The following is a 19,080-nucleotide window of genomic DNA, read 5'->3' as shown; positions in this document are numbered from 1 at the left end:
GAAATTTTTCTATAGGACAGCTGTCTTCCTCACTGTCAGGGTCACCCTCTAGTATGGAAGCTCCATATGGGAAAAACTCTGTATATTATCCTGTTTATGATTCAGGACAATCCCAGTACCTAATAAATGACACTAAATCAAAATCCTCACTCAGAAGTTCGTGAGAACTTTGCAAAAGGGCACATTATCTGAGAGCTGAGTGTCAGGGCAGCAAAAGCAAAACCACACCAAACCAAAATACCAGCTGCTTCTTAAATTTCCTGTCAAGTGCTAAGGCCAGAAACTTGAAAAGGACTTAAGTATAAATACACACATGTGAGCATATGTCCGCACAGTGCATCATGTTTAAAAAACAAAACAAAAAATACCTTAGAATACTTGATGGAAAATTCTATGAGCACATATTAGTAAGGTCAGAGTTAATAGGTTTCAGTTAACACTTCAGAAATTTTAAAGTTAATCAAGACAAGTCTAAAAATAGCCTGCTGATTCTATGGAAAACATTATCAATGGAGTTATTAAAAAATGCTTAAATGCAAATTTTGTTTAAGAAAGCTAAAGATAGTATGCTATACCAAAAGAATTTAACTGGATTTGTAATTATGCAAAAGTTATTCTTGTTACAAACTGCCACTTCAAGAGTCACTGTTTTGTCTACCATATATGACAAGATCTCTGGATTATAATATGTTAATTTGATTAAATGAGTCGAGCGACTCGTAATTCTGCTGAGAAATCTTTTCTCTAAGGCTCAGCTCTACGACTGACTGTCTCATGGATTAAATTTTATTATGCCACAAAAAAATTCAAGATTCAAACGTATGCAAATCATGCAATCAGATGCTATAATATAATCAATGCAATCATTTGAGATTCTTTACTATCCTAGAGTTAAACAAAGATCCAATCTTGCCATAAACTCTGGATGGTTTTCTAATGATTCCAATTCAGTAATCAAAAATAAAAGTACAAGTGGCGCCTGGGTGGCTCAGTCAGTTAAGCGTCCAACATCAGCTCAGGTCACGATCTCACGGTTTGTGGGTTCAAGCCCCACGTCGGGCTCTGTGCTGACAGCTCAGAGCCTGGAGCCTGCTTCTGATTCTGTATCCCCCTCTCTCTGCCCCTCCCCTGCTCACACTTGTGTGTGCGTGTGTCTCTCTGACAAAAAAATCAAAGTACAGAAGAACTTCGAGTTGATGTATTTAAAGGCAAGAATGCGCACAAACCCTATTTTTAAAAACAGGTTAATATTCGTGAAAAGCTCCTTACATGAAAGCCTCTTTACATCAATACAGAAACAGTAAAAACAGCACTCAACTATTTATTGAAGGTTTTGGAGGGGGAGGGCAAATTCAAAAGTATTCACTTACTAGCTCCGCTTCCAATTGTTCTATGGAAAAGCTGTGACATCCGAGGACCAAGAGGGCCAAACAGATGAGGGGGAAGACCCCTGGCCTCTAACAAAGCTAAAGAAAAAAGAAAGGCGGGAGGAATAATTGAATTATGAACGCAGTTGATCTTACCTAAAAATTTCAAGCAACGGATTCATCTCTCATAACTGATTTAGACAATGTTACTTCCCATTTCTAACTTTAAGAGAAACTACCTTCAACTTTCAAGATCATTCTTAAATATTAATATATAAGTTACAACACCCATGTGCCGCTCCACGGCATCTTAAGGTTTTATGGAGGTACTAAATATTAGTGCCAGAGGGGACTGTCTCAAATGATCCAAGAAAAACCCAGAGTACATATTTATTTTGACGAAATTATAGGCTAAGTACCCTTGTGTTGTTTTCCCTGTAATATTATCTACCAATCAAACACTGGTCATGAGATCCTCTAAAAACATGAAAAATTATTTTTATAATGTCCGTAAAGAGAAAAAATGGGCTCACAAGACCTCTAGTCAAAAAGAGACTGGTGTAAAAGTTACTTTAGGAACTTAAAAGCGATCTCAAAGTGATTTATAAATAATGCTTCTTATCAGCCTCACACTGGGGATCTAGCATATAAACCAACTATCTGAAGACAATAAAAATACATACCCATCCACCTGTAAAGAGTGTATACATAATATAAGGTTGCTTCTTCAAAAGCACAACATTAAAATACCTGGTGTTTATGTATACACTTCGCATTCATTTTTAAATGCTGACCAAGAACACAAAAGAACACAAAAAGCACCCCACTGGATGTATTATGTTATCAGGCACCATGCAGCAATATACTCAACTATCCCCTTTTCAAGATCTTTCTTAGTTTATTACCAGCTACACAAGCAAACATAATAAAGAACAATTTAAAAACATAAAAAATAAACATATAAGATTTTGTTTAAACAATAAAACTAAAGAGTGAGACAGATCATCTTCCAAATCCAAATCATCACTAAATAAGCAGCTTTTTTTTTTGGGGGGGGGGGGCGGGGGAAGTATAGGCATTGCTAGATTATGTTTAAATGAGCTTATCTGAATTAATTTCAACAAAGCACAGAAGTAACAGGCGGCATCTGGTAATGGCTTCTTGTTTCTTATAAGCTCATTAACCGTCTTTACCTTGTAATCGTCCCATCTCGGAATCATCGGATTCACTCTCCCCAGAGGTGGTCATGCCCACAGCCCCTGCAACAGAACTAGAAGCTTCAAAGGGAGGGAAAAAAGAAGGTGAGGGTTAGGAGAGGAATATTCACACTTATTATGCCTGGTTTATCTTAAAAAAAGAAAAAGAGTTTTACGGACTATAGTGAATCATGGCAATTAAATGTGTCTGCCCACTGCACACTCAACTGTTCTTCTAGATTTCATCCTGTAGCTTTTATGAACAAGATGGCTCAAGTATCCAGTGTTCAAGAAGCATAAAACTACAACCTTTACATCTCATTCATACACGGCTTTGACAGATTCCTCACGCCTTGTCCTGAACTCGCCTACCAAAAGTCCACGAAGTTCATACTGCCAAAACCACTGTGGCATTTAACGGCTGGGCAATTAGTCACAAACAGAACAGAAAGCAAAACTGACATTTGGGGGGACATGTTCCGTGTAGATGAGTGTCTTCTTCGGTCTAACTTATTTCTGGACTGCAGCCTCGACACAATCCCTTCCATGTTTTAAGGATGTGCAGATTACACGCTTATTTCCAGGACCAAATACTGAAGATACACATTAACGAACAGCCCAGCACTGAAGTACAAAAGAGAGGACAGCTAGGATGTCACAACAAGTGCAGAAAAACAAGAGCTCAGACTTAGAAGGATTCTACTCCCCAAAAAGCTAACCTGAACAATGATTCGGTCTAAGCAGAGAGGTGGAGTCTGTTACGAACCTGCCCTGATGAAACACTACAGTCCTGTAAAACCAGCGGTTGTTCTGTTCCTCCTCTCCATGTCCGCTGAGTCTTTAAGCAGTTTTTCTACACAATTAACCCATGTTATGACCGCATTATCCACAATACCCTAAGCCCTGCACACTTGCCAGATGACGACAGGTCAGCCCAAAACAGTGTTGCTGACTGTTAAAAGAAGCACAGAGATGACATGTGAATTTACAGAGCTTTTCTGAAAAGATGCTAACATACCAGCCACCAACTGTGTATTTTCTTAGTAGTTTTCTTCACACCTCATTAAGTATTTTCTATGATTTCACTGGGATTTTTAGAAAATTCATCAAAAAATGGGTGATTTAAGAACAAGAGTTCGCAAACTGCGGCCCACGGGCCAAATTCGATCCAGCACATCATTCCGTCAATAAAATTTTATTGAAACACAGCCAAACTCATTCTTTAACAAGTTGCCTGTGTCTGCTTTCAGTCTACAACCACAGAGCTGGGTAGTTCCAACAGAGCTGATATAAAGCCTAAAATATCAACTGTCTGGCCCTTCACATGAAAGGTTAGCAACCCCATGGTTTATAGTTACAGGCGACCCAGAAATGCTAATATAAAAGCGTATCAGAGCTTGACAAAATGCATACTTTGGATGAAGAAAGAAGAGTGGCTACACTCTCTAATGCCACCTACACATGACATGTATAAAACGCTCACCATACGCAGGCTGTGTCTGTTTCCTCACAACCATACAAGCAGGTATCGTGAGCTTTTTCACACGTGAGCAAACTAAGGCCTTGTAACTTGGAGTGCACTTGCCCGAGGTCAGACAGCTAACGATGGAGCACAGATACGAGCACAAGTGGTCTGACTCTTCATAGGCTGTTCTCAAGTACTGCATTCTATTGCCCCCCTGAATATACTCTGCAGTGCTGATTTTTTTATTCCAGTACAGCTGCTTCTTCGTATTCAACAGAAATCTTGTTAACAAATACTATTATATTTTTTTGATTTTTTTAAAGGTTTCTTTATTTTTGAGAGAGAGAGAGAGAGAGAGAGACAGAGACAGAGACAGAGACAGAGTACAAGCAGAAGAGGAGCAGAGAGAAGGAGACAGAATCTGAAGCACGCTCCGGGCTCTGAGCTGTCAATACAGAGCCTGGTGTGGGGCTCGAACTCACAAACTGTGAGATCATGACCTGAGCCGAAATCGGGATGCTTAACTGACTGAGCCACCCAGGCGCCCCAACAAGTACTGTTAGTGAGGTCCCAATTATGACTTCATCTGTTACAGTGACTCTTATGCTTGCTTTTAAACTTTTCCAAGTATGTGGAGAGCAAACAAAAAGCTTTGACAAATGAGGTAGATTTTTTTAATTTTTTTTTTTAACGTTTATTTTTGAGACAGAGAGAGACAGAGCATGAACGGGGGAGGGTCAGAGAGAGAGGGAGACACAGAATCGGAAACAGGCTCCAGGCTCTGAGCGGTCAGCACAGAGCCCGACGCAGGGCTCGAACTCACGGACCGCGAGATCGTGACCTGAGCCAAAGTCGGACGCTTAACCGACTGAGCCACCCAGGCGCCCCATGAGGTAGATTTTTTTAATGTACATTCTGGTACCACACCTTTAAGGAAAAAAAAACCCAAAAATTCACTTGGGAAGGTAATGCTGGTTTTTTTAGTTTCTGTATTAGAGGGTCACCATAAGAAGAGGCAAGGATATTCTGATTTTTCATGGAAGTGGAGGGCCTGTTTTAACAGAAATCAGTCACTGAACCCAAAGGAAAAAAGATCCTTCGCCAGCCCACTGAAGGCAAGTATCAAGCGTTAGAGTACTAAAGTGCCCTGTGAGAATCCCAAAGCTAGATAACCAGTCTGTGAGTAGCGGGTCTGTAAAGTCATGCAGGTAAGGAAGTGTCATCAACCAACAGTCAATGACAAAGTTCTTTAGTCGAGGCGTCACACCTCCTTGGGCAACATGCACAAGATCTCTCCTGATACAGATATAAAAACAAGACCATCAAGCAGAGAAAATGTGATGCCAGACTGTAAGAGGTGTCCATCTTTTTCTGCTGATGTTTACACCAGTTACCTCCCCCATCTACTCTTATCTCTCCCATCTTCACAGGACCTCGAAAGACAGCTTCTAACACACAGCTGAATGAAAACAATGGAAAAAATATTGCTTAAATTAGAACACAAGAAATTTATCCCAGAACCCCATGTTTTTACACTTTAACTGATAAAGCCTCTTATGCAGAAAGAAGTGATAAAATATTAGAAAGCTGACAGAGTTCAAGTTTACTGGACAGGAACCTCCAAGGGTTCACCAGATACCTAAGTACAAGAAGCAACGGGAAGATGTTTTTTTGGAGCGTAATGAAAACTTTTGAGGAGAACCAAAACAGTCACTGTCAGTAATGTAATTCTGCCTTATTATAGGCCCTGGTATCAGGTGATACGGAAGCAATCTAACTTTTAGTGATTCTAAACAAAATTAGGAAGATAAAAACTTAAAAAACTGGGTTGCTTTCTTTTTACAAAATGACCCTGTTTATTTCTTGTGAAATTAAGATTCACAATGCAAAATCAGGTGCCAGGACACGGGCTATTTTTCCTTGCCATCTGATTGCTTTGCAGGTGTAAGGAAGAATATTTCTCACTGTGGTGTCTCTAGTATCTGCAAGACTTCACCAGCACTATGAAAAGGTACACAGTCCTGATAAAGTCAAAAACGAGACCCCCCAACTCGTGGGCAAGCATGGAGAACACTTAACTTTCACCTCCAAGAGCTGGCATCTCTTCCACAAAGAGCCAAGAAGTTGTGCTCCATAGAACATTATGTTTCAAGGTGACCGAGCAGGCACACTGTTGTCAACAAATGTTCTTAAGAGTCAACAACACTGGCAAAGTCAGGGTGATATGAACAAGTTTGCCCACGATGAAGCAACGTTTTCTTACTACACATGTAAAAAGAAGTAAGTTTATTTTACTGATTTCATTAAAAGAGATCAGGAAGATGGGATCTCTATAAATAAGTAACACTGGGGATAAAAAACCACACCAAAAACACTGAAGAGATTAAACCAATCTCCTTAAATGAGTAAAAACATTATTTCAAAATAAATGTTTCCAATAAACGGCGTCTCCTACCAACTGTCTAAGAGCTTCCTGATAACGGATGCTTCGCGAAAGATGCTCTACGTTACCACCATGGATTTACATTCCACGCTAACTTAGAGGGTTTTATTTTTCTTTGAATTCCAATTTTGCATACTGAGAAACTAAAGCACATTGCACTGAAGACTTAAAGCTAATAAGGAATCTGCCTCTTTCCGCAGCACTACTGTAGTGAGCTGGCAGAGAAAGTATTCCTGCAGGATCCATAAGGCATCCTGCTTCCAAAATAAAATTAACTAGTGCTGCTCAAACACCAGTCAACGTGCCACATGCATCTTTTACAGAAACTTGGAAAAGACCTAGATCACACTGTGATTGCAAGTAAGAACGACAATGAACGCAAGCCTTCGGGGGGCAGTCGTACCCACCTAATCCCTTGAAGGTTTTATCCTCTTAGGTATACATGCCAGGGATCAAAGTTTTACACACCACCTCCTCACTCTGGCCTCCAATTATATCCGTACGGATTAAACAAACTCTCGTGACTATGGGGGAAGCAGAATGATACAGCCTTTATAAATGCGCCCTTATTTTTGAAAACCTGGATTTGGGAGCCCCACACCTCCAGGCAAGCTTAACTATCACGTGTCTCAGTTTTTCCTCGTTTCCAAAATTAGGGTAACAGCACTCACACCTCGGCATACTGTTTTGAATATTAAAAGAGAATATACATGGAGCTCTCAATGCCCTGTCTGCAGCAGCCTACAACTTTATAAATGCTGGCTACGGTAATTCCTGTAACGAGTCCACTTTAACACCACGCTCAGCAGCGCCATTTGTGTTGTCCGCACGGGAACTGCCCCGCTTCCATATGCAGATGCGAAATAAACATTAAGACATTGGGAAGCACAGCCCGTGTGGCATGAAGAGTTGCAACGAGTTGTACTACAATGGACTGGACTTTCCCTCAAATTTAAACTTTCAGAAAAACTAGTCCCCTCCTACCAGAAGTGCTTCAAGTTCACGGTTCCGTTTATCATACAAAAGCAAGAAAGACAGTGGCCAAAATGTTAAGGTGGACAGAGAGCGGAGACAAAAAGCACAAACCATGAATAGCTGCAGGCAAACCCGAAGCTTCCTGGCAAACTAGGACACAGGCTCCACCACAGGGATGAGAGAGAACTAGCACATATACTAACGTTACAGTAAGTGGAAGTGCTCTGTTAAAGTCAGTCCATACCTAAACCTAAGCCCATGTGTATCATTCGGACATAAGGGACTCATCATACCCAAGTTCATAATGATAGACTGCGACATTTTCCCATCTGTACTTAACGTTAGTGAAAAATGCTCACAACAAGCTACATTTTACAACTGCCATCCACAATCAACCTCTGAATTATTAGTCTCCTATTCGTACTGGTGATCAATACATATTTAAAGCTGAAAGGGGTGGGGGGCAGCCTAATTTCTGTTGTGCTGAGATATCAAGAAGAATAAAAATAAGCCCATAAAAACATAAATAGCGTTCTTCAAGTTCCTTCCAAACTGAATACTTCTTACTTTTTAGAGGCTACAACATATTCTACATCAAAATGTACACATATACGAAGAAGCAATTTAAGCCACATCCTTATATTCTGATCATAAACTCAAATTTTCACACAAACAATGGGCAACTATTGTACGTCCGCATGGACAGTGTAGAATCTTCAACAGAGAGTGACTTATCTTACCTAAAAGCCTTTTGAATGTAATCATCACAAACTTGGATTTGGAAAAGAATTAAAACAAAAACAAACGAACAAACCAAAAAACAAATGAATCCGACTAATCAAAAAAACCCAAACCTATCAAGGAAAGCCAAAGAGAACCAAAAGCTTATTTGATGTTAACATCGAGTATATTTCTGTCCCCTCTCTTGCATTATATTTGGTACGCCTACAAAGCAGTTGCTCTCTAAATAAATCTGTAAGACGCATAAACGCATCTCGGGGCTAGAAGTGCCAACCTACCTGCGGCTCCCTGGGGCGTTTCGTCCGTCCGCGCAGCTGAAGAATTTACTGTCTCCTGGTTGCTTTCAGGGTCTGCCATTTTCTCCTGTCGACGAGCTTCAGCTGCTCCTCGTTTGCCCAGGCCAGAGCCCCGCCGACTGCAACAGAAAGATGCCATCACAGGCGGCACTACCAGTGACCAGGAGCAATGTCCACACAGCACAAAGCTCCAATGCATGGAGCACAAAGCCAGTTTCTTCTTTTTACATAAAAATTGTTGCAGAAAATCACTATGGGTAACAACCAAGACTTTGTATATTTAAAATTCTTCCAAGTTACGTCGCATTCACAATACACGCTTTTGTGTCGCTATGAGCTGTGGTCATCTTTACAGACAAAAATGATTTTTAAACACTTCAACCAAATGGAAAAGTGACTCCTGCTGAGAGAATTCAACCATTTGAAATAGATCCCTACTTCCAGGCTAAATAGTGGATCAATATGCAGACTTTACAATTGACAATGAGGGGGAAGGAAAGTGGAAGACAAAAAGGTCGGGGCTGGGGGCGGGGGGAGGGGAGGGGTAGGGATTCCCATCACTAAGTTCCAGACAACTTTAATCATCAACAAAAAATAACTATCCCAATAATGAGCAAGAGTTCCATCTTTTAAAATAAAGGATTAAAGGGGCGCCTGGGTGGTTCAGTCAGTTAAGCGTCCGACTTCAGCTCAGGTCATGATCTCGTGGTCAGCGAGTTCGAGCCCCGCATCAGGCCCTGTGCTGACAGCTCAGAGCCTGGAGCCCGCTTCCGATTCTGTGTCTCCCTCTCTCTCTGCCTCTCTCAAAAATGAATAAATGTTCGAAGGAAGGAAGGAAGGAAGGAAGGAAGGAAGGAAGGAAGGAAGGATTAATATTTATAAATACATACAGATGACACTGAGGAAGACACTGGTTTCGGATTAAGTAACAGTGTAATATGCATCAGAACATCAATCAATCATCTCTCATAAAGCAAGTAACATTTTACTGATGACAATTTTTTCTATTTTAAAAGAGAAATCAGTAAGCAAATTAGGTAAAAACAAAAGATTTCCCCAGGTTATTACAACTTGGTACTGTTTAAATATGTAGCCTCCAAAGTACCTTAGGAAATGAAGAAAGACACTAAGGAAATGTTTGAGACCAAAGCCAATCTGCAGTGGAATTGGATGCTGGCTAGTAAAGAACAAGAAGAAGGCAGCAGGCATAAGTGACATGGAAATGAAGGCTCTGAATCTCCAGACAGTGCTAGAAGAGTCTGTAATCCCCCCTACACAGGAATTTGCTTAGCCAATCTTCTCTTCCACGGAAACAGCTCACTGCAAACCCAATTTACCAAGCTACCACTTAGTGGGATTCAAATTAATCCATCTATTTAACATTTCAATTTGCACCAACCCCATAACACACGCCATGCTGAACACTTGGGTGGCTGCCCTCAAAGAGTCACTGGTCTACAGAGATGAAGACACACCCGTAGCAGGCTATGAAAGCACTAAATTCAAGAGGCATCTCAACTAATTTAGAAAAAATTCGAGATGAAGAGCTCTCCAGGCAGGTGGCTAGCTTGCTTGTATAGAGCATAAGCACGTAAACTGTAAGGAACGTGACATGCTCTAAGAAAGCGGTCATGAACAGAAGGCAGCAAAGATGGGACCCTTAGATTACCTGACTTCACATCAACCTAAAATTAATTTTCAACCACAGCGAATTCAGTTTACCTCTCAGATGATAAACTCTGGGTAAAAACTGGATTCAAAATCTAGCCCAAAATAAGACAAACCCTTTGAGGAACTGAGACATTTTCTCAAAAGAGTTCTTGGAAAACTATGGCCAAGAAATCTCAAAAGCCAACAGGTACACTAACTCCACAGATTTTAACCAGTACATTAAATAATCCAGATAGAACCAGAAAATAAGGGGAAAAACAGAGTTAAAGTGGCACAAGTCCTCTTCTTCTGACCTATAACAAGTTTCACTGTTTCCTTACGTCACCACTGGACCTGGCACTGAGAGCAGTCAATGTCTCTTACCTTAGAGCGGAAACAAGAGCTAAGCCCTTTTAGCTCACCTGAGGGAGAGCAGGGGAAAAGGACACTCAAACCCTCTGCCCCACCAGTGTTTCGTGACACACTTCGTAGAAAGAACAAACTACATATAAAAGAGTGAATAATTAGCTTTGCAAGGGCATCTGAGCAACTGACCACGCCCCAAAATGTGAGGCAACTGTAAGAAAAGAAATTTTTTTTAACTTTAACTTCAGATTCTCAATCAGTTAACAAAAGCATGTGACAAAACGCACCGTGTCACACACAAAGGTAGTGGATTTCCTGAAAATGAGATCCCATCCAGCAACTGAGGGAAACAGGGACTGGAGTCCTGAAAAGCACACACGCAGAACCTACATCCGGCCTCCAGGGGTAGGTGTCGTCCTACACGTGAAAGTGAAGCATCTCTCTCCCCCCCCCCCCGATCGATTCAACTCCAGTGGTGCCCACATTTTCAGAAACTAAGTAGGCAATGGTACAGCCATTAAAACAGGCATCCCTTCTGATCCATTAATCACACTACCGGGAAATTTAGCTACCTTTACAAAATAACCCAAATCTGCATAAAGATGCTCATTAGAGATTTATTGGCCGACTGGAACTCTGAAAACAGCCTCAAGTCCAGCTACTGGCAATAACTCTGTGAAAATGTTGTAGCAACAGAAGACAAGACAGATGGTTAAGAGTGTTGTCAAAAAATAGCATGAGGGGCGCCTGGGTGGCTCAGTTGATTATGCGCCTGAGTTTGGCTCAGGTCTTGATCTCGCGGGGCTCATGGGTTCGAGCCCCACATCAGGCTCTGTGCGGACAGTGCAGAGCCTGCAGCCTGCTTCAGATTCTGTGTTTCCCTCTCTCTCTGCCCCTCCCCCGTTCACACTCGGTCTGTCTCTCAAAAATAAACATTAAAAAAAGTGTGTTTTTTTTTTTTAATTTTTTTTTTTAAACGTTTATTTATTTTTGAGAGAGAGAGAGACAGAGCATGAATGGGGGAGGATCAGAGAGAGGGAGACACAGAATCTGAAACAGGCCCCAGGCTCTGAGCTGTCAGCACAGAGCCCGACGCAGGGCTCGAACTCACGGAGCACGAGATCATGACCTGAGCCGAAGTCGGCCACTTAACCGACTGAGCCACCCAGGTGCCCCTAAAAAAAGTTTTTTAAACTAGCATGAATAAAGCTTAGCAAAAACCTATAAACACTGGGGAAGAATTCATTTACATAGGACAAATAAATGTCAAGTGAAATTTCAATAATCTCTGAAAACTTGTAAAAGGAAAGATTTTGATCAGAGTGGAACAGAAGACAATGAACTGATCATAAACCGGGAAAACCCCATGTGTTACCTGGCACTAGCACAGGAGCCCGTGGTCTTTTGGCGTGTGCTCCGCCTCAAACTGGGGAGCTCAGCAGGTGGGGATTCACTGCGCTTCTTGGTAGATTTTCTTAAACCTATACGTGTGAAACGCAAGATCAGTTTTTGTTTTTAAAAGTTATCGTAAATTAAAAAGTACAAAACTCTTCAGGTCAGAAGACCGCAGCATCTTCCGTGGCCTTTGTAGCACTCTACCAGGGTCCCTTCCCAGTTGGCCTTTACTTACCTGACTCATACTGGCAAAGCCAATATGGGACACGCCGCACTCCTGGTCAGGATAGAAGCTTCTCACGTAAGCCCAACCTTGACTCAAGCTATGCCACCCCACGAGTGACAGTACTTCTCCTCTCATCCTATCCCCTTAAATGTTCTGATCACAGCTGTACTGCTCCGCTAACTAAGCCAAGAGATTTTCTTTTTCGCATTTACTATGTATTTCAGGTTTTTACTAAATTGAAAAAATTGCCTAAATTTCATTCGCATTCATTAGCACTTTATTACATGGCCTTTAAACTGTCCCATTTCACCTAGTTTATATAAAGTTCGTCAATTAAGACTACGAGAGCACAAAACGCTTTCTTTTCTTTACACCACCCCATCCACAAGGAATATACACTGGAGCTGAAGGCTATTAGGATGTCCAATATACAGATAACTGGATAATTCGGGGTCAAAAGTAAATCAAGCACACTTCACATGTCATTCTAGAAGCTAACTGATACCCTTTATAGGGTTAACAGAACCTAAAAAGGTACAGCATTAGGTAAAGGTAAAGTTTATTACTATTTTATAAACAACGGTGACGCAGTCAGAGTGCTGTTCACCCTCCCCCCCGCCCCCCCCCCCAACAACGCTATCATCCATGATGACACGCTGGGCAGTGTGCTGGACCTAAACAAAGATCTCCAACAGTGAAAGGTCTCCAAAGTCAAAAAGCCTATTTCCAGGAGAAGTACAGCATCATCTGACAGAGCCCTTACCTTTATCTGAGACTAATTACATAGTAATAACAACTCTCTAGCTCACTTGTTATTTCCCCCAGGAAGTTCTAATGTTTTGGACCATTTCACTGCTTCACAGTGGAAAGATCAGAAATTCCTTACTCCCGACTGGGATAAAAACACCAGTAACAGCCTGGATAAGAGGTGGTAAAAAAAAAAAAACAAAAAATTCCAGACATCTTCTTGGGCTTCTAGCTGCTTAAAACTTCAGTTCATTTAACTTGGGATGGTCCCCATACCACGTATAATAAAAGTTGCTAAGTAAAAACAGCACACTACTAAAGAATCTTTAAATACCAAACAGAAGTTATGAAGACAAAAATCGATGTTTAGACAGGCATTATTACCATTTAGAAATCTAAACCAAACCTTCCACGCCTTTTTTTGTCTCCCCCAGAGTAACTTTCGGGAAACTTTACGCAGACTCCTCAAACTAGCATAAAAGGACCAAGCTGAAACTTTAATTGGGGAAAGACTGGCCTAAGAGTTTCTTAAATTTCAATTTTGCTTTTAGACTGATTTTCTACACAGCATATCACCACAGTTCCTCGGTGCGATCACCAATCTATGCCTGATACCCTATACTAGCTTTCCTCTGCCTGGACATACACCCTGTCATCTGCAAGACGAACATGGCACGTGGACAGAATCCAGGACTAGCTTAATGTATTCAGCTAATTAGTATCACTCTTTTTTTAATCTGTAAACAACTCAGAAATTATTTTTAAATAATGTTTTAGAAAAGATTCCACTCATCTATTTGAATTGTGCAACTAAGTTAGAATAGACTAAAAATGTACAATTTACAGAAAAAATGAGTGCACATTGCATATGAACACTCCACAGTGTTTTTACCTCTAAAGCACTTTAAAATCCCTTGTTATTATCACTAATATTACTTAATATGATACTAAATGTCTTTATACATATACCGTGATACAGCAATGGACATTAGCAAACATTTTTGTATCTATTCAGTGACATCCCCCCAAAAATTCAAATAAACACACTGTGGGTTACTCCTCTATTGCTAATGAGGTGACAGTATAGTTTTTGACCAAACTTTTACACTTTCACTACCCATGCCCTATTTTAGACTTCAGTGTTTAACTTTCTTTTAAATAATTTCACGCATATGTCATTTTCTTATGATAAAATGTACTCACTTTAAATTACGGGGTTCAATATGGAGTTTAACAAACGTACCGACCCATATAACCAACACGACAATCAAGACAGGACGTCTCCATCGCTCCAAAAAGTCCCTTCATGCTCCTTGCTGCTAATTCCCTCCCCCACATTTCGGACCTCTGGACACCACTCGTGTGCCTGTCTGGCATTACTGCCTCTTCTAGAATTTCATAAAAATGGGAGTCCTATAGTATTTTGGAGATGAATTCACATTGCTGCACAGATTAGTAGTCCATTTCTTTCTATTGTGGAGAAGTATCCCTTTGTATGGATGTGCCACAATCTTCATCCATTCTTGGTGTTAAAATTTAAGAGAAACGTACTAAACAGAAAAGTAGGACAAAGGAGAACCACAACAACAGAGTAGATAGATATTTTTAACTGATATTATAATCCCGCTGCAAAGTAAAATGGCTGTCAGGCTACGTGACATGACTCCATTTAGCCTGATAAACTAGGAGAACCCCAAACATTCTGTTTTCTGAAAGGCAATCCAATGGTAAAGGAGCTGCTACATGTAACGCTCTGGTGGAAAAGAGGTCTCTATCTGTAACATTACCTGCACCCAGGATGGGAGACAAAACTAGCGGTTGTATGTATCTCTGCTCCCAAATCTGGAACAGGGGAACACCTCACAATTGGCAAAGAGTGATAATTAATAACTTTTCAGTATTTCTAGGCAAATCAAGTCAAATGTTGGAAGAACTCTACAAATTCTCCCTCCCAAATCTAAAACATGTTAAGATTAGAAATGTCAAACTTTCGGGGAAAAAGGAAAGCTGAAGTAGTGTGGCAAACCAAGCTCTGCCTAGAAATGGGGAGAGCTTAACTTTCTTTTGGCCATTCAGCTGTCAGTTCTAGAACATTTTTTTTTTTTTTAAATGAAGTATACCATCAAGCCTCTTTGTTTTTAATGTTTATTTTTGAGAGAGAGACAGAGATGGGGGGAGGGGGGGGAGGGACAGAAAATCCAAAGCAAGCTCTGCTGCTGACAGCAGTGAGCCCAATGGGAGGCTTGAACTCACAGACCACGAGATCATGACCGAGCCAAAGTCGGGATGCTTAACCGACTAAGCCACACCCAGGTGCCCTAGAACATACTGTCTTCACAATATTAGACTGGCTTTAGTTTTCAAAAGCACTTTCAGATATAAAGTTATGATTATTCTTACTTTTCAGACACAAAAATATTAACTGACTTGCTTAAAGGTGCGTAACCCAGCCAACTACACAATTCCTAAGCTTATTTTGAAGCAAAACAGAGGCTACTACATCTTTACTATACTTCTGGAAAAGCGTTAAAATTACAACTCTACCTCCACAATAGTGATTTGTTCAAGGCCCAGGGAAATGAGGGGCTTTCTTACAAGCTAAATTCATTAATGACTGGATAGTAATCTTGGGGAAGGTAGGGTGAGGGAGCCGTAACACAGGCTGGGGACCGACAGGGTCATCTTTATTTGAGCTCCTGGATCCAGCCAAGCCTGAAGCAAACCAATCTCCTGACTTTACCAGTCATGTGAACTGACTGGTGTATATATGTATGTATGCCACATATCATATAATATATGTCATAGAATTTATTTACCTTATATAACACAGAATTATATTAAAATTATAAAAAGGCAGGTGTTGACAAATTGCAGCCTATGGGCCAAATCCATCTGGCAGCCTGTTTTTGTGCATCCCACTAGCTAGGAATGGTTTTTTACATTTTTAGTAAGTTGTTAAAAAGAAGAAGATGTGACAAAAAACTTATGTGGCCAGTAAAACCTAAAATATTTACTTTATGGGACTTTACAGAAAATATATACTGACCTGGACTTTGAAGAGAAAAAGGAAGAACAGTATATGGACTCATCTAAACTTCAAAAATCAGTTAAATATTTAAAAAATAAAAACTTGTCCCCCCCCCCCCAAAAAAAAATAGAAACAAAAACCTCTTGTGTTTTAAAAAGAAAAACAAGGGGCGCCTGGGTGACTCAGTTGGTGTCCAACTTTGGCTCAGGTCATGATCTCACAGTTCATGTGTGCAAGCCCTACGTCAGGCTCTGTGCTGACAGCTCAGAGCCTGGAGCCTGCTTCCGAGTCTGTGTCTCCCCCTCTCTCTGCCCCTCCCCAGCTCGCACTCTCTCTCAAAAATAAACATTAAAAAAAATTTAAAAATAAAGAAAAGAAAAATAAGACTAGAAAAATAAGCTAAGCAGCATTAGTTTCAGTCCTAATTTTTCTAGATTATTAGTTACTTTGATTTTTTTACTTCTAAGTTTTGCAATATTCCCACAGATAACAAATACATCTCCATTTTAAAATGGAGTAGACAAACCAATGAATAAGGTACACAAACCAGTATTTTAAACAAGGGTATTCAAAATCAATTCATTTATATTTAAAGTCATCAAAGGATGATCAGGAATGATTTTTGAAACACAAATCCCCAATTTGTTTATACATTTTAAAAAGCTATGAAGTACCCATTTATTTACACATGTTGAATCTATTGCAAAAGGTTTTCAGAAAGACTTGTTTTTTCTTCATAAAGAGAAAAACCAAATAACATGACTATTATCCCACATGGAGACTTCAATTTAGAATCCTGCAATGGGGCCATTTTGCTACTGGAAAAAGTGAACCAAATAAAGAGAATTAACTAACAGTGGGAAAATTTTCAGTAACTAGATCTTGATTCCTTCAGCCAAAACAGAATTGTGAGAACCTGGTAGAACTTGGTAGTGTTGCGTGTCTACTTTCAAGTATATACATCCCTACTAATTAATGGTTACTTTACCAAAATAAATTCACAAAATGGAAAGTAACCTATCCTATTAAAAGGGATCATAGATGGTTATTTTAAAATCACTCAGTAACAATAAAAGATAAGTTTTGCAGATGACAGTAAGCTAATTCCCAAATGGAATTTTCTAAGCCAAGTTTTTATTTCCTAGTCAATGCAATTTCATGCATGGAGTTGGCAATACAAATTAAAAACATTAGACATATACAAAGATACTCATCTAAGCATTGTTTTTAATAATGAGACACTGGAAAAGAGCTAAATGTCCAATAATAGGGAATGGTTAAATAAACACCAGTATAGTAATAAAAACTGCAGAACACAGTATTAGCTAATAAGGATTTGAACAACTGGCATTTTACCCTATTAGTGGGAATGTAAATTCATATATTTCTAGGGGCAATTTCAAAATAAATCAGTATTTAAAAAGAACATAACCAGAAACCTAACAAGGAGATAATGATGTAAATTACAAAGCTCTAGTCAATTTAAAAATTTAGAACAATATAAATTGGGAATGAGCTAAATGAGAGTACATCCATTTACAGCCATTAAAATGATATAGTTTTTTTGAGAGGAAAAAATCTATTAATAAGTGTGTAGGCAAATAAAAGCACTTTGGTTTCTTCATACCAAAAACATGGATGCTACCTCATTCTGTTGTCGCAAGGATAGAATTTAGTGTGTGTCGCAGGTCCAGCACGGAGCCTGGCTTATAATATTAGGGCATTCTACTGTCACACAGAGCAAGCTCCAACTTTTGAAAAAGTATGTGACTTCCGGCTAAAGACAGACTGAATACACATGCATTCACTTCTGTCCTCTCCTAGAGCTCCACTAAAATGGCATTAAAAGAGTCTGAGGCAGGGGCACCTGGGTGGCTCAGTCAGTTAAGCATCTGACTCAATTTCAGCCCAGGTCATGATCTCACAGCTCGTGAATTCATGCCCCCATCAGGCTCTGTGCTGACAGTGAGGAGCCTGCTTGGGATTCTCTCCTCTCCTCTCCTCTCCTCTTCTCCTCTCTCTCTCTCTCTCTCTCTCTCTCTCTCTCTGCCCTCTACCCTGCTTGCTCTCTCTCAAAATAAATAAATAAACTTAAAAAAAAAAAAAAAAGAATCTGAGGCATAAAATCACAAGGATGAGAAGAATAGATTACTATCGCAATACAATTTTACAAGATGAAAAGCAGAAATTTTAGCACGAGAAAGTCCAGAAAACTGAGATAAATTGCCAATGAGAGGGCCACTCAAAATCTCACAAAGGTTCAGGAATTGATGGTACCAGGTACCTCTGGGATATGCTCTGGAATTAAAACTGAGGATTGGTTGACAGGCTGCTTATAAAGCAGTCAGATCCCCAGATCCCCTCCCCCACTTGTACAGCTGGGTAACTGTCCCTCTGCTGACCCAGCAAAACACAAGACCTCTATTCTTAAGAAAGTATAAAACAAAGAAATTCTCAAAGTACAGAGTTGCATATAGGTGCACCGTATCAAAATAAGAGGAGGGCAGGAAGATCAAGCATCAACAAGACATATTAGATGACAGGTGGCCTCTTTTCCTGCTCAGCCCCCAGACCTCGGTCAGGTCAGCTTTTAACTCCAGGCAGGAGCATAAAGGAATCTTCTCTGTGGAATTTTACCAAAGAAAAAGATCTAAAAATAATGATAGAGGAGGTTTTGTAATGACTAAACCAACCAGATCACTAGAGAATGAGTTTCAGTCAAATCTCATCTCTGTGCTCAGAGCTTACAAATTGGATTTTTGGTCCCCATACATTTGAGTATGAGGAAACAACCAGGAATTGCCAAAGCCTGAGGAAATTTCCTGGTATGAAAATCAAAACCAAACCAACCTCCCTCCCCCAAAAAAGGTCATAAGAGAATAGTGCAAAGAAAACTCACCATTAATGTCCTCAAAAAAAGAAAGGCGTCCGTAACAAAAAGGAAATGAGAACAAAATAATCTCTTGAAAATAGAGAGCAAACAAAAAAAACTCAATAGAAAGGTTGGAAGAAGTTGAAGAAATCTACCAGAAAGCAGAACAAAAAAGTAAATCAAGAATGAAAAGACCAGAACTTTCCAAGAGGATAATCATCCAAAACAACAGGAGATCTAGAAAGAGAAAGAAACAAGGATACAGTGAACAACCATTTCGGTTTGCTTGGTTCTAATCCAGGTTTTAAAGTGA

General features: G+C 40.0%; 1 protein-coding gene across 18 annotated transcripts in view; it reads right to left on the bottom strand.

Annotated features, from left to right (window-relative positions):
- Positions 1 to 19,080, bottom strand: part of TRIP12 (thyroid hormone receptor interactor 12) — a 138,709-nt gene that overhangs the window by 55,944 nt on the left and 63,685 nt on the right. For all 18 annotated transcript variants that reach the window (XM_060624038.3, XM_060624034.3, XM_060624040.3 and 15 more), the window contains 4 exons: positions 11,875 to 11,980; positions 8,466 to 8,602; positions 2,561 to 2,644; positions 1,371 to 1,466 (listed from right to left, as the gene is read on the bottom strand). In XM_060624038.3, the coding sequence (XP_060480021.1) occupies positions 1,371 to 1,466; positions 2,561 to 2,644; positions 8,466 to 8,602; positions 11,875 to 11,980 (423 nt within the window). The remainder of the gene's footprint in view (positions 1 to 1,370; positions 1,467 to 2,560; positions 2,645 to 8,465; positions 8,603 to 11,874; positions 11,981 to 19,080) is intronic.

The sequence above is a fragment of the Panthera onca genome, chromosome C1 (assembly GCF_046562875.1).
Source record: "Panthera onca isolate mPanOnc1 chromosome C1, mPanOnc1 haplotype 2, whole genome shotgun sequence".
NCBI classification, from domain to species: domain Eukaryota; kingdom Metazoa; phylum Chordata; class Mammalia; order Carnivora; family Felidae; genus Panthera; species Panthera onca.
This window is presented reverse-complemented; position numbering and strand designations above follow the sequence as displayed.